The sequence below is a fragment of the Battus philenor genome, unplaced genomic scaffold (genome assembly GCF_028537555.1).
Source record: "Battus philenor isolate CCGP_79_NKW_IND1 unplaced genomic scaffold, ilBatPhil1.0.hap1 SCAF_8, whole genome shotgun sequence".
NCBI lineage: Eukaryota > Metazoa > Arthropoda > Insecta > Lepidoptera > Papilionidae > Battus > Battus philenor.
This window is the reverse complement of record NW_027181748.1, coordinates 14,955,948-14,981,096: the sequence shown is the minus strand read 5'-3', so window position 1 is coordinate 14,981,096 and position 25,149 is coordinate 14,955,948. Positions and strand designations below refer to the sequence as shown.

Sequence of the window (25,149 nt, the reverse complement as noted above, 5' to 3'; positions counted from 1 at the left end):
TCATTATTTCGCGCGTAAAGGTCATACAGTGGCGCGGGATCGGCTGCAAAAATGGCTGCATATTTATTATTATTTATACAAATGATTGCGGTAAGTTGAAATTGAAACAATTTTTTTTATTTATTAATGAATATTTATATCCTTTTTCAATAATTTAATATTAATATTTTAAAATTATTATGCAATATTTATGTTTAAATTAAATAAAAATTCTTTTTTCAAGTTAAATTTCTTTTATTATCTGGCCAGTAAGAACAAAATTTCTTTTTTTGACTCTGTATAAAGAAGAATGATAATTTCCTTGTGATTTTTAATTTATAGTACAAACTATTACAGTCAATGTGTTCCGTTCTAAATAGATCTAATAAACAACATGTATATATATTAATAGAAATTTAATAATGCTTTTTTTTGATTAAATTTGTTATTGATTATTCCTCGCATTAATTTGTTTGTTGTAGTATTTGAACACTGCATAATAATTTATTTATTTTACTACTTATTACGAATCAAAACATCATCATTGTAATTAGTTAGAATTTTTAGTAGTTGACATAATTCATATATATAGTCTTTGCATGTATTAATACGTAGTATTGTGATAAAAAAGTAAGTTGAATTTGTTTATAAAATGTTAATTATCTATTTGTTTTTCTAAATCTATTTCAACCCTTTCAAAGTATCCCCGTCTGAAAAAACGAACTTTTGGCAAATATTTTTCCAGTCCGGAAATTATTCGGAATTTTCTTTTTCCAGTATAGCCTTTAAGACCTTCGATTCGGTATTTAAATTCTCAATCACGTCAAAACGGCGTCCCTGCCTTGACCTTTTGAGTTTTTTAAATAGCAAGCAGTTGCATGGAGTTAAAATAGCCGAATACGGTGTTTGTCGTACGATATGAGTCGAGTTTTTGACGCATTTGAACCACAAAACATCCTTCAAAATGGTTTTGGTTGTGCCAAATAATATTCCAAACAAACAGACGCTTGGCAGTTACATACAGTCATACCAACCTAGGAAAAAAAAATATATACCTGCCTTCTTAATGCCCAAAAGTTTTAAATGACAATTCCACTTTACTATTTGATTACAGCAGTGAGTAAATGTCTTTATTAGTGTTTTAATGTTATAATATGCAAATATAACTTAAATTCAGTGGTGGAGAGCTTAAACTTGAAAGTTACATAATTTACACTTCGTGCAATAATTATGTTGGATTATTGCATGTCCTCTGCCCATAATATCACACTGCAATCGCACACTCGCCTGCCAAACATATTGTATAATCCCTTCATGAATATCTTTAGTGGAAGCCCACGAAGCCAATTATAACTTTAAATTAAACTTTCTGCTAACTTTTAATATTTATATGTTCATCTGATACCCTAAAGTTGTTAATTTTTAAATATAACAGTATTTTAGATACATAGTGTCCCATAAATCAACGTCAAAACTAAAAACCTTGTTTTTATATATATAAAATGATAAAAACATTCTATACGTATTTATATATTGATAGTAACCGTCTTTTAGTTCTGACACTATGATATTATTGTATATTTTAATTATTTTCGTTGTAATTATTTCTTTCCAATGACAAAAGTCAGTAATATAAGATGTATGTGAGGCTTCATACTGTGTTATACTGTTCATCGTTTATTTCTATTGATGCGCTAATTCTGTGTACTCATCCGTCTAAAGTTCAGTTAAGGAAAAAGGATAATTTCGTATAATATTAGATGAGCACATGCTATTTGAAGGTCATTAAAACGGTTAACCACGTGTTTGCGTGTGATCTATTATTAATACCACTGTTGGGACACAAGTGTCGTCTAATGGGGGAATAACCGTTATGTGTTATTTACTTAAAGCTAACTTAAATTGTTAATGGGAAATGATATGTTTGTCTATCGAGAATCGAACTTGTTATCTGTGGTCATATCTCACAGGCTGTTATCACTAGGTTACGGTGCTCTGCGTAAATAATACTAAACAAATTCTTATATAAAGGATGATTGAAGATAGGTGTAAAAAATTTGGAAGGTTCAATATACCTTTTTTGATATCAATCGCTATATTGAAAAAGCGCTATAAAAATTAAATTTACTTATTTAATAATTAATTTATTTTTTAATATCTGTGCCTGTAGGCTTTTACTGCAAGATTTATTAAGAAAAGGACCAATATTTAGCCACTTCCGCACATGCAGTAGTAGTCGTGCAACAAAGTGCACCGCCTGCCAGCCCGCTGATCATCTCCAGGAGTTATGTTACACCGATTAATGCCAAACACAGAGTCACTAATCAGTGTAACATAACTCCTGAAGATGCCCCGTGGAGGGGTGAAATACGTGTTGAGTGATTTGGCGGTGTCAGTTGTGAGATTCACATTGTTTGCCGCATATGCTTTTATCAAGGTAGCGCCTGATTCCATTAAATATGCAAGATTTATTGTCCCGTCACATTTTAAAAGAAAATTTAATGTAACTTTTTTCAGTGATCACTTTATACAGGGTGATCGAATATAAGCGTAAAAGATTTACCAGAAAATAAACTATAAATTATAGTATAAAATTTTAAAGCTTTTTCACCTGTAAACCTTTGATCTGTATAACAGAAAATGTTACGTGTGAAAGTTTTGTTGAAATCTACAAGAAACTATTAGATATCCATACAGACTTTGTACTATCAAAGTATAAAGAATAAATAAATAAAACTTCTTACAGAGTGTACACATTATTTATCTATTTAATGTTTTAGTAAAAGAATACAAAGATTACTCGTAAATAATAATTTTCTATATCTTAAACTGCATTACTTTACTCTATTAATACATTTTTATTGTAATGCGTAAATTTTTAAATACAGCCTTTAATGTCGGCTTTTCATTTGACTGTCGTAAAATATTATATAAGGCACCTGCTCTAAACTTTAAATTTACTCTGGCTTGTATAGAAGTAGAACATGTGTTGAAAATGTCAGAAAAGTTCTTCACTACACCATACATTAGGTATTGCTCTGAAGAGAAAAAAATAATTATTTTTGTAGTCTCCGTATTTGTAGTTTTTCCTGTTAGCTACAAACCGTTAACTGATATGTAGCAATGGAGAAAAAATAAAAAAATAATTGTTAAATTAAACACAGCGGCAACTTAATTATTTTTATGTTCACATTAACGTTCTAATATACTGTATTTGATTATTTTAATTGATTACTTTTTTTCGTAATGCGATAAGAGATGCAATAAAAATGCATTGTACAACTTCCTATAGAATACATACTTATTAGGCTTAGTTATATTATCGTATGATCGCCAGAAATACATAAAATGTAAGATCACGTTCCTGTGTTGTAACTGGTAACATATATATGTAATTTTATCTTATTTTCGGCCGATATAAGCCTTCTGAAAGGCCTTCTTCACCATAGATACACACACTAAACATACTAAAACGCGTCAAATAAACCACTTTGAATTGAATTTTGCATTGAATGACAGTAAAATGTTATTTTTAAAATACATTTAAAAAACTTTTAAGTTAAACGGTTTTATGATACCCATACTGTGGTGGTTGTGGAAAAATATGTACCTAGTCCGCCATATTGGAACGGCGTCCATCTTGAATTTTAAATTTTGACATAATCATCGTGTTTTAATAGTGTAGCCCTTTTATTTGATACCCATATTGAGGGGGTTAAGGAAAAATATGTAATCGGCCATCTTAGATTTATAATGTTATTGATTTTATTACATTGTATTGCCATCTAAATTAAATGTGTGTACCAAATTTCAGATCAATTTGACAACGGGAAGGTGCTTAAATTTAAATTTCTAATTTTTAACACAAACAAATTCCGTACGGGTCGAACTAAATAAAACCGTTTAAATACACGTATCATCTTATTGCTTTTGCACAAATAATATCATGACTTTTTATTACTAATGAATATACTGTTATTTTACTAATAATATTAAATTTATTATCTCTTACAAGCATATTTCACACATTCAAGCATGAAAAATAGAGTATAGTCATTTAATCCATGATAGAAACAGTTGGTGTGATGTTTGTGGTCGATGTACCATGAAGTAATTACTAGTACTATGTGGAAATTTTTCAGATACGGCTTAAGGCGGTAGAGTGCTGAAGGTTTACGTTTAACTTAGATCTCTTAACAATAAGTAAGCAAGATTGAGCCTTGAGGTTCACGGTGCGAATTGTTACATTATTTGTTACAAGAGACTAAGGGGCCTAGCTCTTAGTTACTTAGGCAGATGTTTCATAGAGTGTACGAAGTCTTAAGTGCGCTTGAATACGTAGCTAGAGATGCATTCGTATTCTAGAATACCCGAGGTAGATCAGGGCTCCATCGGTAACTATTACCTTATTAAGGGGTGAACACGTGTTGAGTAAATTAACACCGTTAATTTACTCAACACGTGTTCACCCCTCCACGGGGCATCTTCAGGAGTTATGTTACACCGATTAGTGCCAAACACCGAGTCTGGCACTTGGCACTAATCGGTGTAACATAACTCCTGAAGATGCCCAGTTGTGTAGTTGTGTAGTTCGCACTGTTTGCCGCATACGCATTTATGAGCGGGCTGGCGGGCGGTGTACTTTGTTGCACGACAACCACTGCATGTGCGGAAGTGGCTAAATATTGGTCCTTTTCTTACTTAGGATGGACTTCTGCAAGGTAATGCCTGATTCCATTAAATATTACCATATTGTCGGGAGTAGAACTTCATTAGCGCTTTTGAATTGTTTATTATTTAAACATAAGTAGTAAGCTAACACCGGCTCGGAACGCTGATCTGTTGAGAGCCTTCCAGAAACTCAAAGGTTACTCTTTTACACAGACACACGCGTGCGTGCACACACACGCGCACATTCACACACACACTAGCGCACACACGCGCACACACACGCACACACACACACGCACACACACACACACACACACATACACACACACACACACACACATACAGAGATATATAGAACCTCCCAACGGGCTCGGAAAACACCACAATTCGAGCAGCTCTACGACAAATATAAGGAAGCGCGATTAAAATTAAATAAATCCATTAAAGAGAGCAAGAGAAACGCGTGGAAAATATTGTTGGAAGAGGTTGAAAAGAATCCATGGGGCAAGCCGTACCAGGTTGTAGTTAAACAACTGAGACATGAGAATACAACGCCCACTTGTCCTATTCTACTAGGAAGAATTGTCAGAGCTCTGTTCCCCACGCAACCAAAATCCTCCTTTCAACTAGGGATTGTGGATCCGAATGAAATCCCCCCTATTACCGAGAAGGAGCTAATGGTAGCATGCGGTAGGGTTGGAAACAACAAAGCTCCGGGACCGGATGGGATCCCCAACGTAGCTCTTAAGCAAGCTATTGTAGCAACACCAGGAGTCTTCTTGGAGGCCTACAATAGCTGCTTACTGGAAGGCACCTTTCCTACCGCGTGGAAACGACAGAGACTGGTACTTCTCCCTAAAGGTAAGAAGCCACCAGACGAGACATCGTCATACCGGCCCCTCTGTATGCTGGATACTGCGGGGAAAATACTAGAACGTATTATCCACAGCAGGATCGAAGCAGCAGTTGAACCCCACCTAGCTAACTCACAGTATGGGTTCAGAAAAGGCCGGTCTACGCTAGACGCTATAGAGCAAGTAGTCAATATAGCAAAACTAGCAGTGTCTGGGAAAAGATGGAAGAGAGGCTCGATAAAATACTGCCTGGTTGCCACCTTGGACATTAAAAACGCCTTTAACTCAGCAAAATGGGAGGTCATCATGGGGGCACTTAGCTCACTGAATGTACCTCTATACCTACGTAAAATAGTCGCTAGTTACTTCTCTGATAGGGTCCTCATATACACTACGGAAATCGGGACGGAGGAGTACAAAGTCACCGGAGGCGTCCCACAGGGGTCAGTACTAGGGCCACTTTTGTGGAACGCTATGTACGATGGACTCCTAAAGAAACATCTACCCAGCGAAACTAAACTCGTCGCATTCGCTGATGATCTAGCAGTCGTTATAGTAGCGAAACACGTGGAGGAAGTGAAGTGGGCATTTGAAAGATCCTTCCAAGTAATCACCCTGTGGATGAGGTCAGTCGGACTAGAACTGGCTGAGCAGAAGACGGAAGCAGTGCTCATTACTGGCAGGAGAGTTGCGGAGACCATCACACTCAATGTCGGCAGCTGTGAAATCGCAACTCAACCAGCTATACGGTACCTAGGAGTAATGATCAACCATAGGCTAAACTTTAAAGATCAGGCTGAGAGAGCAGCAGCGAAAGCGTCTCTGGTGACAGCTAAACTCTGCCGACTCATGCCTAATGTCGGAGGTCCCAAGCAAAACAGAAGGAAGTTATTAGCGTCGGTGACTACGTCAGTGCTTATGTACGGAGTACCCATATGGTCCGACGCACTGAGCAAACAGGAGTCCCGACGGAAAATCGCCTCTGTTTATAGAGTCAGCACTCTACGGGTAGCTAGCGCCTTTCGTACAGTATCGGAGGATGCAGCATGCGTGATAGCAGGTATGGTTCCTGTTGCGCTTCTTGCAGACGAAAGAACTGATCTGTACCGTAGCAAAAAAAGCAAATCAGACCCAACTTCAGCTGAACTTAGAATTCGGGGAAGACTGAAAAGCTTGCAACAGTGGCAATCGTCCTGGGATAAGTCGACGAAAGGAAAATGGACGCGTAAGCTTATACCAAACCTAGAGTCATGGGTGAACCGAGATCATGGAGAGTTGAACTACTACCTGACTCAGATGATATCCGGCCATGGCTGTTACCGAGCGTATCTCCATAGGTTCAAATACGAAGATTCCCCTGACTGTCCTAATTGTGTCGGAATGATTGAAGATGCAGAGCATGTCTTTTTCGTCTGCCCCCGATTTAACGAAGCCAGGAGGTCTTGGGAAGAAGGTGTAGGATGCAAAATCTATCCTGAAACTCTGATAGCTACAATGCTATCCTCGCCTTCGGCCTGGGAACTTACGAGCGCGTACTGTACGACAGTGCTAAAGGAGTTGCGTAAAATAGAGCAAGAGCGGAGGAAGTTGGCCTGAACAGCCACTCTATCAGAGAAAGCTGCGGCTAAATCCCCCCCGCGAAGTAATGCCTAACGGCCATGCCGTGGGGACCAGGGATACCGAAGAGAGAGGATTGTTTTTAGTCGGTATTGATCTAGATCGAGTCCGACATACGGGGCACCAACATCAGGCCCTATGATACGTAAAGGTATTTTTAAACCTCTATAAAAAAAAAAAAAAAAAAAAAAAAACACACACACATACACATCTAAAAATATACTTAAACTTTTAGATTTAAAACTAAGAAACAGTAGGTCTAAGATATCTTGTAGAACTGTGTTATATACGCGTACATTTATACTCATGAAGGATGTGTTGACTTTATGAATATGAAATTAAGGCGTTACGAGTTTATTTTTATTTCTTGTATTTATCATGTGTTTGTTACTGTGTTGATCATTCATGTGTTGATCTCTTTGGAAACCTATGTGGTTTTTAAATTTGAATTAAAACCCAGATAATGCTTGATTTTGTATTTCCTTTTAACGATTTTACAATAGGTCTTTAGTTGGTGAAAGCCGAACGAGAAGTGGTGTTTTACCTTCGAGTTTTCAATAATACTATATAAGTGGTCGCAACAAAATAAGATTTGAAATTATAGGCCATAAATAATATGTTATTAAAAGCGTATTGAAGCAACCGATAGAATAACGATTTAATTGAAAACATCTCCCTGCGAATCTCTAAGTTTTAAAGTCTAAATAGTCCGTACAGTTCCTTTCTGTAAAATAAATAAAAAACATTGTCCTAAATCTCAAGGCATTTAACAGTCTGTAGCGCTTGGGCAGCGATTTGAAATAAAATAATGTATCAACTAATATATAATTGAGTAAAACTTACAAATTTTATTGTTAATATGTATAAATTTTAGCTGTATTTACCCATTAGAGAAAATTGTGTAAGAAAAATTGTAAAAATTATAAAACGCTGTCGTGCCTCGCAGCAGGGAGAAGAAAGATACGTATCAAATAGCGGCAACCCTCTCCCAACTGTCTGTGCTTAGTAAAAGCGAAAAAAAAAATATTGTAAAAAAAAAACTTTCGTGATACAAATTAGAATTAATAAAAAATAGCGAAAGAGAGAACGCTACGCCAACATCCATTAACTGTCTTACTTTTTTAATTCTTTAATATTTTTTTTTAATTGTGAATTATTCAAATTCTCAAATCAAAATCATTAAAGATTCATATGAACAAATAAAAGAAAAAGCATGTATCAGTATCTTAAAACTGTCGAATAAGATTTATATATAGTTTGTATTTAATAATATAAAAATTAATGTTTTATTTTGTTAACAGATACTGCAAATATCCGCTTCGGAAGTATGTAAAAAACCCGTAGCTGTTATCGTAGAAGGGTATGTTTGACTTATCTTTTGTTATTTTAGTAAAAGTAAGAAAAGGACCAATATTTAGCCACTTCCGCACATGCTGTGGTAGTAGTGCAACAAAGTGCACCACCCGCCAGTCCGCTGATTAGTGTCAAACACAAAGTCGGTGTAACATAACTCCTGAAGATGCCCCGTGGAAACACGTGTTGAGTGATTTGACGGTGGCAGTTGTGTAATTCGCATTGTTTGCCGCATACGCATTTATCAGCGGGCTGGCGGGCGGTGCACTTTGTTGCACGACTACCGCTGCATGTGTGGAAGTGGCTAAATATTGGTCCTTTTCTTACTTATGATTTCATTAAATTAGTAAAAGTGTTTTCTTTTAGAAATCTTTGGTGAAGGCCTATGTCTAGCAGTCTGACGGCATTAATGACGATGATGATAATTTAAGTATATATATACTTTGATGTATGTGTAAATATTTAAATTTATAAAAGGAAACACAGTTGAGTAACAGTCTATACGTAGAAATATTACAGAAGAAAAGAAAGAATTTACTACGTACATTATTTCTTTCTATTCTAAAGAATTTAAATATAGAACAATGGAACAGATAAGTAAAATTTAAACTGACCTTTCTTATTTATAAATCGTCTGATCTGAGAACAGATGGGTGTTGAGGGAATTTTTAATACAATTTTTTTGTATCAGTTTTAATTAAATAACTAACTTGAGCCTTCTATTTCTATCAATAGCCTTTATTTACTTAATATTAAATATAAATTCTTTTTTCCAGAAACCTTATTTTGGATCTCAATCAAATTTGCACAACAACGTAAGTTTTTTTTTATATCAGCTAATTACGCTACTTTTAGACGCCATCTTGAATGATATGCTTTTAAAATATACTGTCTATTATTACCAGTGTTGTACAGAACATCGTGATTAAAAAAAGCTGTGCTTTCGACGATCATTTTAGAATTATTGATAATTAAATATATATCTATGAATCTATTACAGACCTGAAATCATCGATGCATGGAGTATACGTAGCGAAGCAACAAAAACTACGGTAAATGTTATTATGATTTTATATTTATGTTAAAAATACCACGCGTTCACGAATTAAAACTCTTGTTTATTATAAGAGAGTACACCTATCCCCCGATTTACACGGTAGATACGTTCCTGAGAAAAACGTGTAAATCGATAATTAAAAATTTTCAAGTCAAAACCGTGTAAATCGAAAAGCTCGCAGAAAATGCATAATTTTGCTTTTTAACAGTTGTGATTTTTTTTCAATATTTTTAGGTGTACACAAAAATAAAAATAAAATGCATTGACAATTTAAAATGTTTAATATATTTCGGAAACACTGTTTTTTTTTATTTAACCACAATATACATTAAACAGAAGAACAAAAAATAAAACCAAAGGTGTTTTATTATCCTCTATCACTTGTAATTTACGAATACGGAAAATTAAATCATTCTGTAACTGTGAAACTTTCACTCAAATACAATTTTCAAACAGTAAATCAGTACAAGCGAAAACGTGTGAAACAAGTACCGTGTAAATCGGGGGATAGGTGTACTATGATTATATCAGGTATTTCTTAAATAAATACAATAGTAGATATCATAAACTAAAAACAGCGCATTTGAACCGGTGTAATCCAGGACTATATGGCGACCTTTAATAAAAAAAATATCGCACTGACCTTATACGTGCGTTAGATAGGCATTGCCGTAGGTTACCACCAAAGTTATTCACTAAATTCAAAAACAAACTTAAAGTTGCAAATGAGTTGGCAAAAAGAAGCGTCCGCTTAGCACCTGAGCATTGTTAACAATAAACCTTCGCGTAAGGTAAGTGCGATCTTTTTTATACTGTTACGTACTGTGGGTTCTGACTCCCAATAAAACGCCACTGATTCACAAGGAGTTCTTTATTTGAAATCTGATGGTCACCCTACTTTAACACAAAGTGAACTTTCGTTTAGTCCAAACTTCACTTTCAAATCGCTCAAGAAATCACTACCGAAATAACTTACCAAATAGTCACTTTGTATCACTGATCGATGATCTCAATCTTATAACGAAAAAAAAAAAACAACACTGAACTGTCGACATGGGGAGTATACCTGTTTATACTACGGATAAGGTTCTAGTAAGTTCAAGATAGCACTCGGATTCTAACCGAGTGCTATCTCTCGTGCTATTCCGAGAACCGTACACAAAAATCTATTAATAACTTCAAGATCACGCGTGTTTACGGCACTTCTTGATCCTAGGGTTCTGTGTTTATCGTTTAGAGGGTTCTGTAACTCGTGCTTTATAACAATACTAAGGGTAGCCACAGCTAAAAATTAAGAAGATATTTTATAAAGCCTTATCCGCAATGGGCTATTGATGGAAGCTCTAACCCAACAGTGGAAACATCACAATCATAAATATTAAAATTAATCACCTTATAGCCGTTGCACTGCAAGTATGGTTTAACAATGATGCTACCAAAATACGTAACATTAAAAAATAAAATTTAATATAACTTTTTTCTACAAAATAACATGTTTAAACTTACATTTTTCAGAGTACAACACTTGAATTTAGTGCAATACGAACAGAAGAAGGGTTAGTATTTTTATTAAAATGTATTGCGTAAATAAATTATGGTTTTGATACAAAATTAAAATATTTTTTTTTTATTTCAATTTACAGAAAACTGTCAGTCAGCGTTAAAACACTATGCGATGCAGCAAAGTACAAGAAAATTAAACCAAGAATTGCTAAAGTTACAATGGACGACCACATTGGAAATGAAACTGTTGTTTTCTTGTCTGCTATTGAAACTATAAATTCAACTACAACTAAAATATCTCCTAGTAATACTTCAGAACCCACTGTTGCCCCTATTTCATCAACATTTACTAATACATCGTCATCTCCTGCTACTCTAGTTTCAACGTTAGCACCTACCACTACTTCTCTTCCATTAACGCCACCTGTTAATATTTCAGCTCGTACCACTACTCCTGCTCCATCAATAACTCCTATTAATGGTTCTTCCTCTTCTGAAACGACCATTAATGCTACGGAAATTGTAACTACTGTATTAGTATCACCAAAAAAAACTTCAGATACTTCTAGTACTGATTCACGAGTCTCCGATACTAACACTACCGTATCTACTATTGTAGATTCTTCAGAATCTCATGCTAATACTTCAAAGTCTACTGTTGGTACAGTACTAGTAGATTCAGTAGCGAACTCTACAAAAACAACTCCTGCTCCTGACCTTCTATTACCCATTACGAATATCACGACATCTACTCCAGAACCGGTTCCAGTAGTTGCCGAGGCAAATTCTACTAAAGTTCTTGCTACTGTTTCAACATCTCCAGGAAATACTACTGTATCAACAATTCTTGCTACCCCATTGGCAAACTCTACTAATGCCACAACATCTTCTACTGCTACTGAACCATCTACAACTATTAACGCTACAGCAACATCTACTCCTGTTTCTACAGAAATACCTGAACCATTTGAGACGACAAAGAAAAAACACATCCACAGGTACCATATAAATAGAAACATATTTACAATATATTTTTAGATACTAATTCCTAACAAATATTCCAGATTTTTTTAGTATTCATGTGTTAATTTAATTTTTTTAACAATTTTTTTTTAGCGATGAGCACAAAAAGAATGACGATTCACAGACGGGCCACTCAGTTGGAATTATAGTTTTGGTCTTCTTTATTGGAGCAGTCGTGGGAATTCTTGTGGCTGCGGCAGCTATTTATGCTTCGAAACGATACAAGTCGCGTAGTTACGGTAATTTGTAAACAAAGCTATCTTAACTTTAACTTTTTATTTTGTTGGCCCTCGCTATTGTTGACCTCTCGTTCCGCCCCCTATTTTGTTGTATTTTATTGTTACAACAACATTTTTACTTAGATTATTTATATATACATTTCTACAATTTTATCTTTAGTTTAACTTTAAGTTACGCATTAGAACAAATGTATTTTGTTTAAAAGGAAAATATTTAAAGAGAACTAGATAAATATTACGATGTTGCTATGTAGGGTAATTTGTAAGTTATTGAATTATAATAAGTGTGCTAAAAGATTTTATTTTTTTACAGAAACCAACGATCCTGCGCCGTAACTTGATGGATAGCATGTTTAGTTGTACATAAGCTCTTATTAAATAATGCTAAGACTAAAATTAAGAAGTGAATGATAAATAATTACAAACTTTATACAATTTCATGAATCAAGATCAAAAGAAAAGCAATGGAGTAACATAAATGATAAAAAATGTAAAAGATCATATTTTTTATTATTGATTTAAGGTCATATCTGTGTTCCTATAATGGTAACGTGCCAGATGATGAGACACGAAGTATAAACGAAAGCGTTCAGTAATCTGGTATGTCAAAAATGAGTACTTTGGAGATATCTACTGGCTCTTTTTCAGTGTCGAGGGACCGTCGGATACGTTTGATGCAAACAGATTTCCCTTTAACGCTATGATCCTTGTAGTATCCCATATTGCAAATGCAGAAGTTAGGTGCTGAGCAAACGCCATTGGAACAGCCTCCAGGACAGTGAGGAATACATCTGTAATCATAAAATGAATTATTTACAAGTCTACTTTGTGTTATGCTACTTCGCTAGAAATCCTCAAAGTTCAATTTGAAAAGCTTCTAGTTTGATCTAAGACAAGACAATTTATAAATCAGAAGAATGAGGAAATCTTTCAGGGAGTTCTTTGTTATAATGCGTATTTTAACTTTTATATAGGTTTTGATTGATTGATACATGTATTAAAACAATAACTGATTATGTCTTAGCCAAGTATTAACTGTAATTCCTGATTTATAATAATTTCTCGGGCAAAATACTATGTGGGCTTATTTTTTTTAAAACATAACCACTAGATGCTATTTTGTATTTTAATATTGTCTTGCCACCGAAGTTAACCGGCTATTCTTGTTTATGTTTTTATATCAATTGATTGAGAATCAAAGAAAGGAAATTTTGAGGAAATAATTATACAAAATTTTAAAAAAAGCCACCATTTTTTTATTTTGTCTTTATCGAAAACCCTTCTATAAAATTAAATTATATCAAAAATATATAAATTAAATATGTGGTATATCAAAAATTGTGCTAATTTAAAAATATAGTAAACAAAAATATCTCGGTAATCTTACCTGGTACCCGTCGGATCTTCTTTATCAAGCACATAACCTCTATTGCATCCACATCTGTTGCCTTCAACACAGAAACCATTGACACAGGATACTGAACATTGAACCTGGACATCAGCATCTGGGTAACCATATTGATTCTCAGGATACAAAGGATAAGGCTTATATTCGGGACCTGGATGGTACATAGGCTCAAAGTTGGGTTGTCCAGGATGATATGGACCCGGCTGGTTTGGATGTTGACTTGGCTGATTTGGGCGATTTCCCGGCTGGTTTGGTTGTCCATGTTGATTCGGATTTTGGTTTTGTTGGTTTGGATTTTGTCCCAAATTATTTAGGTTTTGGTCGAATTGATTGGCTTGACTTGGATTTTGTCCAGGATAATAATCTGGCTGAGTTGGATATTGACCAGGTAGATTTGGATATAGTCCTGCCTGATTTGGATATTGACCTGGTTGATTAGGATATTGACCCGGTTGATTAGGATATTGACCCGGTTGATTAGGATATTGGCCTGGTTGATGAGGATATGGACCTGGCTGATTTGGCCGGGATCCTGGATGATAACCAGGTTGACTCGAGTTTTGACCAGGCTGATTAGGGTATGGAGCTAATTCGTAATCAGGTAGACTTGAATTTTGCCCAGGCTTATTAGGATATAGACCTGGTTGATAACCCGGTTGATTAGGATAGTAACTTGGTCGATTTGGATGTGATCCCGGATGATAACCAGGTTGGCTTATGTTTTGACCGGGTAGACTTGAATTATGGCCAGGCTGATTAGGATACGGACCTGGTTGATGACCTGGTTGATTTGGATTTTGACCCGGTTGATAAGGCTGTTGTCCTGGTTGCGTCGGATATTGACCTGGCTGATTTGGGTATTGTCCAGGTTGATTTGGGTACTGCCCAGGTTGATTTAGGTACTGCCCAGGTTGATTTGGGTACTCTCCCGGTTTATTTGGGTGCTGCCCAGGTTGATTTGGGTACTGTCCCGGTTTATTTGGGTATTGCCCAGGTTGATTTGGGTACTGCCCAGGTTGATTTGGATACTGACCAGGTTGATTTGGATATTGACCAGATTGATTTGGATGTTGTCCTGGTTGATAACCCGGTTGGTTTGGATATTGACCGGGTTGATTTGGATAGTTTCCTGGATAATAGCCGGGTTGATTTGGCTGTTGTCCTGGCAGATTCGGAAGGGGGCCAGGTTGACCATGAATATTACCAGACTCGCAAACTTCTGGAGCAATACATCTGCTATTCGGTGCGCATCCTCTGTAAAAAGATATGTAATATTCGTGTAGATATCTCATAAAAAAACTTGTAATACTTTAGAGTTAATTAGGGTATAAGTATCTATAAAAACATGTTTTCTTAAACGTGATGTATTTATAATGTATGAGTGGTTTATTATTTTTTCAAAAAATAGAAACTTACCGACTGCACTGTGGGATACATTGACCTCTCTCGTCTTTACTGTATCCTGGACGGCATCGACAGTCGTTTGGAGCCACACAGTCTCCGTTGCATCTTTCGCATAGCGGCTTGCATGATCCGTCTGGTGTCGATTGGTAGCCTGGCTTGCATGCACACGTATTAGGTGCAGTGCAATTTCCTGTTTTGAAATTAATTAATGTAAATTCAAAGAGAAAAATTAATTATATACACCAATACCTCGCGTTGCGTCGCTGATTAATTAGTACTAATTATCACTGTGCGTCGTTAGATTTCCGAGGTTGCGTTGTTTTGGATTCGAGTCTTTAATTTTTTTTTTGAAATTTTCTTATTTTTCTAAAAGATGGCAACACTTTTGTTTCTAATTACGCCATGCCATTAAAACTCGGGGATTCTCTTTCTAACTAAAAATCAACGCAATTTGAATACAGTTTTATTTTCACTTTATTTTGCTAATTTTAGAGTTCATTTTCAATTACGTAGTGTGTTGTAATGTAGTGTGTTGTGCTTTTTTAAAAAAGAGAATAATCAATTTATATAAATTTTTACGTGTTGTTACTGGATACAAAAAAGGTAAATATTATCCCAATTTATTTATTGGCAGAGTTATATTATTTTTGTTTTTTAAATGTTTAAATGTTTAATGTATAGTAGTATTTTTGTGACTCTGGAACCTATCTTCGATCTTTACATGGTTTGCTATAGAAAATCTTAATTCACTTTGCGGAGTTTCAATTTGCGTTGTGTATTAGGAACGTAACCACGACGCAAAGTGAGGTATTGATGTAGTATATAAAGTTTTAAATAAATAAATTCGAACTTTTTACAGATTTTCTTGACAAACTAGGGCGGGTTTTCAATAAATGCATTCGTATTCGATATATAATCATTTAACGAAGATATACATTCCAGGTAGTTCCCTGCCTTCTGCGATTCGTACAGCCTTTTTTGAATATGATTTCTTAAAATTCTCCATACTTTTAACATGACAGTTTAAAAATGAGCATTTTGAAATAAACGTTAAAATTTCATCTTTCTAATCCTTATAATTCCAGAGCAGGGTTTCTCAACCTTTTTTGTGCTTTGCCGCACCTGAGTTCTTTCAACCTCTTTTGTGACATATATAATTTTTATATTAAAGCGAAAGGGTCTAACTCGTGTCGGGTTGAATTTTGAATTGAAAAATTACACTCTATATATTTACAGTAGACAAATTTTTTTTAAAATAAAACATGACAAAATAGATACCAATATATTCGTATTTTTCTAGATTCTTATATTTTTATCGTCATTTAATAACTACAGAATAAACTAAAATATTAATTATCTGTAAGTATTCTCTAACTTGAGGTGGTCTAAACGATCACATCTAGTCTTTCCTGTAATTCAGTTTGGGGATGTATTACCTAGTATACTTATTGTGATAATATACCATCACAAGATTGTAGGTTCAGTTTATATCACACTATTCATCATTATTTCAACCTACCACTTTTGGACTTAAACCTCCCCTATAGACTTCTTATAAAACCGCGGAAAAAACCGCCTAAGCTGTGCTTGCCGATTCGTTGTCTCGTGTACAGAATTTATTCTATTTTTAAACTATTTTACACTCTATGTGGCCTGTCACTATCAAACTAATTACCTCTAAGGAAACGTCAAAGATTATAATTAGGAAATGAACTAACTATTGTACTGAGGACGTCTGTGGAGATGATCAGAAAAAAGAATGAAATAGAGACCCGTCTGAGTCCGTTGCTCTTTTAAAAATCAAAATAAGAATATTCTTTATTCGAATAAGCATGCACTTTCGAAATAAAATGGCGGCATTGTTGTCCCTACAGGAAGCTACGGCCGGCTCGAAAGGCAGTTCTGCTGAGAAGAATCAGCGATAAATTCAACAATTACTCTTTATAAATATAGTTTTAATAAGAGCACTTGATAATAATTAGTTTCCGGAGTGCATTTAAAGCAGTATAGTATTCTTGTATAGAATAATATACGTTTTTTGAATAATATTTCTTTAATATTGTTTTCAAATCTCCCCAATGGAAAATCAAATATTGATTGTGATATTTTATTGTAGTTATGTATACATTTTGTCCTAAAACTTTTAAATAACTTTGAAGACGAAAACTAAAAGTTTACTGCTTATTTGTTTTTCTCGTGTTAATATCTTGTCTATCACTGTTTTTTAATATTTTTTTTATTTTTTAGCGGATAAACAAAATATTATTACAGATATATGGTGATGCAACCGTAAAAATATAAGCTTTATTTAAAACTTCTCGGAAAGAATTACAAGCCTCCGTGCAAATAATGGCACGCACTGCTCTTTTTGGATAAAAAATATTGACTCAATATATGTCTTGTCGTTCCTGTACGCATTTACCATTAACCCCATTGTAATCCCTCAGTTTTATTATACAAAAATTAGTAAACAAATTCCGTTTAACTTTTTAAAATGATAATAAAGCTTAGAAATTAATTCCTGTAACTAGTGTTTTAGGCACGTTTGTGAATGTGGTCACCAAAACAAAACCGACCAATTTTTTGTGACCCTTTTTTAGATCAGGAATCGTTCGGAATTCTTGTAATTTATTTTATGCTGTCGAATGTTATAACAGAGTCGCTTAATTTGATGATAATCTATTTAATTTGGTTCTTCCTGAATTTTTATTTTGTATGATCACTGAAAATGATTCAAAGATAAAAATTAGGTAAAAAAGAATATTTGTACACTTTCGAACTTACCTATACCGCCACAATTCTCCTTGCAATTCGGCATGCAGTATTTACTGTCTAAATCAAGTTTATAGCCTTCATTGCAAAGACATTCCCCACCAGAGCAACGGCCGTTTTGGCAGCCAATTGGACAAGTTGGAATGCAGAATCCGGCCAAGTTCTTCACGTGATCAGGGAAGCAAGTGCATGTCTCAGGAGCCGTGCAGAGTGCGTTGACGCATTCCTGCGTGCATACCGGATCACAGAGTCGATGATTGTGAATGTTTCTTATATACCCTCGGCAGCAGGACCTGATGCGGCTCAGGTCTGACCTTGACTGTTTGTTGGCAAAAAAAAACTAAATTAGTTATCTATGACGAGAAAAAATTGAAAACGTAATTTTTATACAGTAATTATTGTTAGATTGATTTTGAAATTCGTTGGGATTTTTAGGTCGCTTGAACGGCCTGACACGGGAACCCCCGAAACCTTGTTATGGACTGTCTCATTACGCCTTTAGCATTCTAATTCCAGCTTGTCCTACCACTGATTTTCAACTTGATAGGTTACATCAGGCTATGCTATAAAGGTAGTTTTAAAAAAATATATTTTTGTGTCTTAAAACAATTTTTTTTTAAAAAGTTGTTTACTGTGAGAACTTTTTGGAACTTGAATTAATATTTACATTTTCCAGGCTATAAGCAAAGAACATAGGTCAAGTTGAAGAAATTTAAAATTTTCATAAAACTTTTCTCTGGCAAACTGATCCGCGACTATTTGAACATACTTCCTAACTTCGAATCTAAAGTTGACACTAATAAATCAATTCCTCTAGCATCTTTGAAAGAAAACATTTCTAATAAAATGGCTGACATCACTATATCCACACATAGAGTCACTCTGTGTTTGGCACTATTCGGTGTAACATAACTACTGAAGATGCTTCATTGAGGGGTGAAACACGTGTTGAGTGGTTTGACTAAGGCAGTTGTGTAATTGTTGGCCGCATACGAATTTATCAGCGGGCTGGCGGGCGGTGCACTTTGTTGCACGACTACCACTGCATGTGCGGAAGTGGCTAAATATTGGTCCTTTTCTTACTTAGAACGGACTTCCGCAAAGTAACGCCTGATTTCATTAAATAATAATATTTTTTTTAATTTAGTAACTATCAAGTGTTGTTTGTTTATTGTTTCGTTTTTTGTTAAACAAGCGATCAAAAATAAACTTTCTTTTGAGACACTTTTTAAGAGATGTCATCTATTGAGCACTGGCATTTGAATAGACCTTTCCCAAAAATGACCAGGTGAGGCCAGTCTTACGCTGCCCGAATCCAGGTAATTTCCTCGGGCTTAATTATATCGTCGGTCTACCTAGCAGAGTCTTAATATGTTTTCGGTCTACGTACCGGTCGATTGCAGTACCGATTTTCCCGAGTAGATAGGATATAATTTATAATACTCACTCCGTTTCCAACAGGTACGTGAGCCGGATCTCTTGCCAGGCTGGCAGTTCTGGTAAAAGTATTTTTTTTTATTACGGTGAAAACATATATCGTCTATTTTAATTTACAATCAATGATTTTTCTACTAGGTCTATTTTAATATATTATTATGACAATCACAATTTAAAGATGAGGACATAGTAAATAATGGAATAAAAAACAAAGCAACGTTAAGAGAGGAAAATGTAATCAAAAGAGGTAAGCTTGTCATATTTATGTAGAGATACATGTTAAAATCGTAGCGAAAAACAAGTTTTCTATCGTATTTTTATAAATTTATCGTATTTTTATTGTCACAATTCGCAGATTTTTATTTATTTTATTAATTGCTTTCAATAATTTTAGCGATTATTCATATATATCAGAAAATATTATAACAGTCTAATGTAATAAAATTGTGTTTCCCTGTAATGATGAATAATAAACTTCAATCTTAACACAATTTAACCCTTAGTAGCCTGATTTACGAAAGTGATTTTTTTAAAATATTACTGTGTTTGCTTGAGGGTCTAGATGAAGGGAAAAATAGATTTATTTTTTTAATTTCGTTGGAAAGAATATTATACAACAGTAAAATACGTACAGCCAACCTATAAAAAAACTAATAGTAATGTGAACATTCGGTTTAAAAGATTGGTATCAAAATTAAAACTCTCTCTCCGTATTTATTTTAAGCTATGCTTTATACATATTTATATGTATATGTATGTATGTTTTGTCTTTATGTAAACGTTAATTACTAGTTATTTATACTTCTACTGTTTCAATACTATGGTTGTCTGGAAGAAATTGTCTCGTGTGATAAGACCGCCCAATGTACTTTTTCTTTACTATTATGAATATATGTATATATTTACTAGCATGCACAATAAACAATATTAAATTAAATTAACAATAAAGTTGCATAAAAACACATGTCAATATATTATGATATCTAGAAAACTACTTCAAGTAAATTAAGGGACTGTCTACTCCTTTTTTAAGTCGAGGTGATGTTATATAGAAATTACTGTGCGGTCTTTTAGGACTCGAACCCTAGATTTATGTTCATAAATGACAGTTCTTCTCCACCAAATTATCACTGTTCACTATTTTTGTTATTCTTCGTTTCAGCCTTAAGTATGTCATCGGCCCACTTAGTGGAGGGAGGGGGGAGATCTTCCCACGCTGCGTCATCTACACTACTATTAGTCATCTAAATCTATATGTCAACATATAACTTTGACATTTGCGATATATAATTATAATATATACTTACGGTACTTCTATATAGCATACACCGACATCGTAATTGACGGATGATGTCATGTTCTGTCTCATGTCGTATCCTTGTCGAGTATGGTTTCCGAAGTATCTGTAAGAATTCCATTTTGAATTAAATAAAATTCCAGATAATTAAGGGCACGCTCAAGATATATAATCAGCTGTTGTTAATCTCGCCGTGTTTCTAAATGGTCTGTTAAAATTTACTTAATCACTGTTTAATCTACGATTATATCTCTTGCATATCAAGAAACATTTATCTCTGTCTATATTATAGCTGTTATACACTTTTTTTTTCTTTGTGTATAACCGATGCACTTATCTATTCCATCTAAAGAAAGTGGAGTTCGGCAGGTCACGTGGCGAGATTCGCAAATAACGGGTGGACACAAAGAGTTATAAAATGGACTGGACCGCGAGGTACCAGAGCAAGATGCAGACCTAATGCCAGATGATGAGCTCGTGGCTACGGCAGGTCAAAGGTGGCTCCAAGGTGCCAAAGATAGAGAAAAATGGATAGCTTTGGAAGAGGTTTTTAACCTGAGAGGGCCCATACAAACTTAGTACAAAATTATTAAAACTGTTATCTAAAATTTAAAAAATATAAAAACAATGCTGTCAATGGCTACGTTAAAATCTATGCAATATTTAATGCAAATCATGTTGCATACAATCGTTGATATTGCATTGAAATTGCAGTGACTCTCTTGTTTTTGAAGAAGATAAAACATTAGCGAATATGAACAAAGTGAAAATAATAAATTTATTTTGAAACAAACAAAGGCATGGACTCCAATGTATATATACATATGTATATATATATATATATATATATATATAGGGTGGGCCAAAAATTTTTGCAAATCGCAACACTTGATTTCTCTAAAACCTACTCCTTACTCTCACAGTAAGGGGCGCGCGGGTGGCGGGGAATTGTGCGTCGTTTAATGCAATTTTAGTCACGATGAAGCGCTTCACGGGACAACAGCGTGCTTTTTTCGTTAAACTATTTATTAAGTGTTAACTATTTATAAAGTGCAAAAATTTATGGCCCATCCTGTATATGTATATATATATATGACATATGCGTGTTATTAAAAATCTATCTTTCTATTTACATATATATATATATATATATATATATATATATATATATATATATATATATATATATATATATATATATATATATAAGACGCCACGTCTGCGACCGGTCACGACGGAGCGTTACTATATAAACTTACTTGATAAGGTTGTCCCCTGCATGATACTGGTAACCTCTCCCTCCGAATCCTCCTTTCACCCCCGCAGTTTTCACATACTGGGTGTTCGCATCGTATGCACTGACGCACGCCAGAAGCAGTGCGAAGAGTGGGAGTAGCAGCATCCCAGAGGATTTCTGGATATAGAAATGATACATAGAACTATAATAAATATTCTTGTCTAGACGCTATCGAGGAAATTCCATTTGACCACATATTTAGTATTTTCAAATCCTATTTAAATCATATTATTTAATGTTTACATAATATACTTCTAGTCTTGTTTGCAAATAACAGCCACCGGGAAGGCTAGCTTGGGTTTTCTTTACGGGTTTGATTTAAGCATTTGGAGGTCCGTAAAATTATTAAGAGTGCCGCAGATTAGCAAGTTGAAAATGCAGTGGGCAGGCCATAAATAAATCAAAGCCTTAAAATATTTATGATAATATTTTATACGTTTACAATAATTATAACTAATCAAAAATAGGTGACGTCCATAGTGTATTTACAAGGCACCGTAATAAACAGGCTGTATCAAAGTTTCAACTGGAAAAAAAATCTTAAATTCTTATGTATTATACGAAATAATGTTTTTAATAAAATTCTGCAAAACATTAGTGGACCACCATTTAAAATTCAAATTAAAAAGGCCAAAATTCAATAAACGAATTTTTAAATGGCAATAATCCTTGGCAGTGATGTCGCTTGATTATTTTGATTTCATTTAGACAATATGTAATAAAGTGTATATAATAAATATATATATCGGTAAACGTGTACCCTTATACAGGATGTGTGACGATAATTCATATATTAGAGATATTGATATATTCACGTGATCTCTTGTACCTTTTAAAAGACAATATCAGTCGAAATTATTGGATATATAATACAATTTAAACCTTATTGGAATATGACTGCTTGCTGTGACTCGTAATTATTACTGTCTGTTCTGCAGAATGCGCTGGATTATTGATCCATGTTTGGTAATGTTTTATTGTTTGACTTTGATTCATTAAATGTAATTAATTTTATATTTTGAAATTTGTTATTTCTTAATGCATTTTGTTACTGTTTATCTCCAATAAAGTTAAATAATTAAATGTGTGTTCATATAATAAATCTGTAATGTTAAACTATTGTTGTGTGTATTGCTATCGAATGTCTTCCTGCTTCTCCTCCACAATGATAACACCTTGTAAATCAGGGTGGAGTCAAAAAATAAAAGAAATTTAAAAAAAAATTGACGATCAATAAGTACTCTGTTTAAAGTTCTAAATTTGAATAAATGAATTTTATCTTTATCATATACAACTAACACATGGCCGCTGGCATTTTGAAGTACACAGTGTACGACACCCATAAAATGGACATATGATCCTTCTAACTGGGTCAAGTGGAAATCTGGGGAGGTTTATGTCCAACAGTGGACATCTTATAGCTGCAGTGATAATGATGATAATGCATAATGCATTTTATATGTCAACATCTAGAATGAGTTCTCATGACAAGATATTATGCGATTTTATAAAAATAAAGTTTATTTAGTTAATCCAGTGGTATTTTTTATATATTTTTATTCTATATATTATTTATTTATTATTTATAGTTGATAAAGCTTACTATGTAGTTTCGATAGATTAAAAAAAATTATTGTAAAATATTAATTAAAGAAATTTTATTGAAAAACGCCTTTGTTTATTTATTTATAAAATTGTATACTTTTATTCATAAATAATGACAATTTGCGCACATACGAATGCCAGAAGATCCTAATTTAATACAAACTAAGTTCAAATCCTACAATGGAATCCTTCAACCTAAAACTGCGTGGGTTTCCAACGCGCCGTAATTTAGGAAAAGCCCTACTAACTCAATTTTTCTTTGACATCAGTTTCACTAAAATCCTTAATCTAGGATTAAAAATAATCCTTTAGTTATATTACACGACTAGCTATGCTCCGCGACTTCGTCGGTGTGGAATTGAAAAAAAAAAACTTTAGTTATTTTTTTAATTCAATTAAAAAAATTATATTTATTTAATTTTTTAATCCAATTAAAAAAATTAAATTTATTTAATTTTAATTATGGGCGCCGAATATTAATTTTGTCATTTACATAAATTCTTATTTCACCACCAACTCTAAACTTCATTATTCGTACGCTACTTTCATTTCATTGAAATCAGCATAAACTGTCACGGCAATATGAGAAATTGATTGGAATGACAGTGGCGCCATCTGTCGAAAATTGGTCTCACAAAGATAGAAACCTTTGTGGCCATGCACAACGACTTTATTAAAGGTCACCATATGATCAAATGCATAGTTTACGATTTTATAAAGGGCATACTGTCTAACATTAATATATATATATATATATATATATATATATATATATATATATATAAATATATATAATTAAGATAATTTAATTGCCCACAAAAGAATTAACTTACTAATTTTATGGATTTAGCAGGGGCGGCTTAACCTATAGTGCAGGTCCGGCGTTCCCTGAGACAGCTAAGAGCATCGTCTTGGACCATAACGGTACAACAATGATATGACAGAAGCGACCAGCCAGCGCGGTGGCGGCAGTTATCAAACGTGAGTGCCTTATGGGCGGCGGTATTCTTTTTCGAACATTTTATTTTAACTCGATATAATTATTTCACGTATTTAAAGTTTAGATGCGGAAACAAATTATTTGTCAAAAAAGGGAAAGATAGCAGAAATGTGGCATGAAAAAATGGATTGAAAGAATATGTGAAGAACGAAAGGAGAGAATGGAAATAACAAATAATTATGTGAAAAAATAAATTGCCCGTAAAGTCCCTGTCCCACTAAAGATAGGGGTACGAGAGGCCCCCAATAACGGGGGCAATAAAAAAAAATATATATTTGTCATGACGGTAAACTTAATAGTTACAGCGGGGGGGGGGGGTCAGGCCTAGGGGGCGTCAGGGTTTCATTGCACACGGGCGCTACACGAGCTAGAGCATCCCCCCGGGAATAAGCCAAGAACATGAATTGTAAAAGACAAGCTACTATACCGAACATCTATACCAACTTATTGTAGATACATAGTTAAACATAAGTGTGTTAATTCAATATTGGTTGTATATATAAATTTTCTTTATACGAATTTCAAACAGTCAAGTCATCTGTTAAGATGACGGAATGGTTTATTTTTAACTGTGAGAACTTACCGGTGTTTATTTGTCACTATCTACTACTTCTCTCGTTAGCAATCGGAATA

At 34.1% G+C, this 25,149-nt stretch overlaps 2 protein-coding genes across 2 annotated transcripts; one reads left to right on the top strand and one right to left on the bottom strand.

Moving 5' to 3' along the window:
* Positions 1–13,506, top strand: LOC137931899 (uncharacterized). The gene is made up of 8 exons (XM_068775425.1): positions 1–90; positions 8,423–8,481; positions 9,251–9,289; positions 9,475–9,526; positions 11,047–11,087; positions 11,175–12,032; positions 12,151–12,296; positions 12,610–13,506. The coding sequence occupies exons 1-8, from the start codon at positions 52–54 to the stop codon at positions 12,630–12,632; spliced, it is 1,257 nt and encodes a 418-aa protein (XP_068631526.1). The 5' UTR covers positions 1–51; the 3' UTR covers positions 12,633–13,506.
* LOC137931898 (uncharacterized) lies at positions 12,790–25,149 on the bottom strand. Its single transcript, XM_068775423.1, has 8 exons — positions 25,100–25,149; positions 21,874–22,028; positions 20,625–20,720; positions 19,328–19,376; positions 17,893–18,199; positions 15,121–15,298; positions 13,684–14,958; positions 12,790–13,087 (listed from the first exon to the last, which is right to left on the bottom strand). Exons 2-8 carry the CDS (start codon positions 22,014–22,016, stop codon positions 12,886–12,888), a joined length of 2,250 nt encoding a protein of 749 aa, XP_068631524.1. The 5' UTR covers positions 22,017–22,028; positions 25,100–25,149; the 3' UTR covers positions 12,790–12,885.

Coding starts and splice junctions, on each gene's coding strand:
- LOC137931899 (XM_068775425.1), top strand. CDS start 52: ATGGCTGCATATTTATTATTATTTATACAAATGATTGCG. Junction 91..8,422: donor TATTTATACAAATGATTGCG/GTAAGTTGAAAT, acceptor TTTTGTTAACAG/ATACTGCAAATATCCGCTTC. Junction 8,482..9,250: donor GTAGCTGTTATCGTAGAAGG/GTATGTTTGACT, acceptor TCTTTTTTCCAG/AAACCTTATTTTGGATCTCA.
- LOC137931898 (XM_068775423.1), bottom strand. CDS start 22,016: ATGCTGCTACTCCCACTCTTCGCACTGCTTCTGGCGTGCGTCAGTGCA. Junction 20,721..21,873: donor GCAGGGGACAACCTTATCAA/GTAAGTTTATAT, acceptor GAATTCTTACAG/ATACTTCGGAAACCATACTC. Junction 14,959..15,120: donor TGTATCCCACAGTGCAGTCG/GTAAGTTTCTAT, acceptor ATCTTTTTACAG/AGGATGCGCACCGAATAGCA.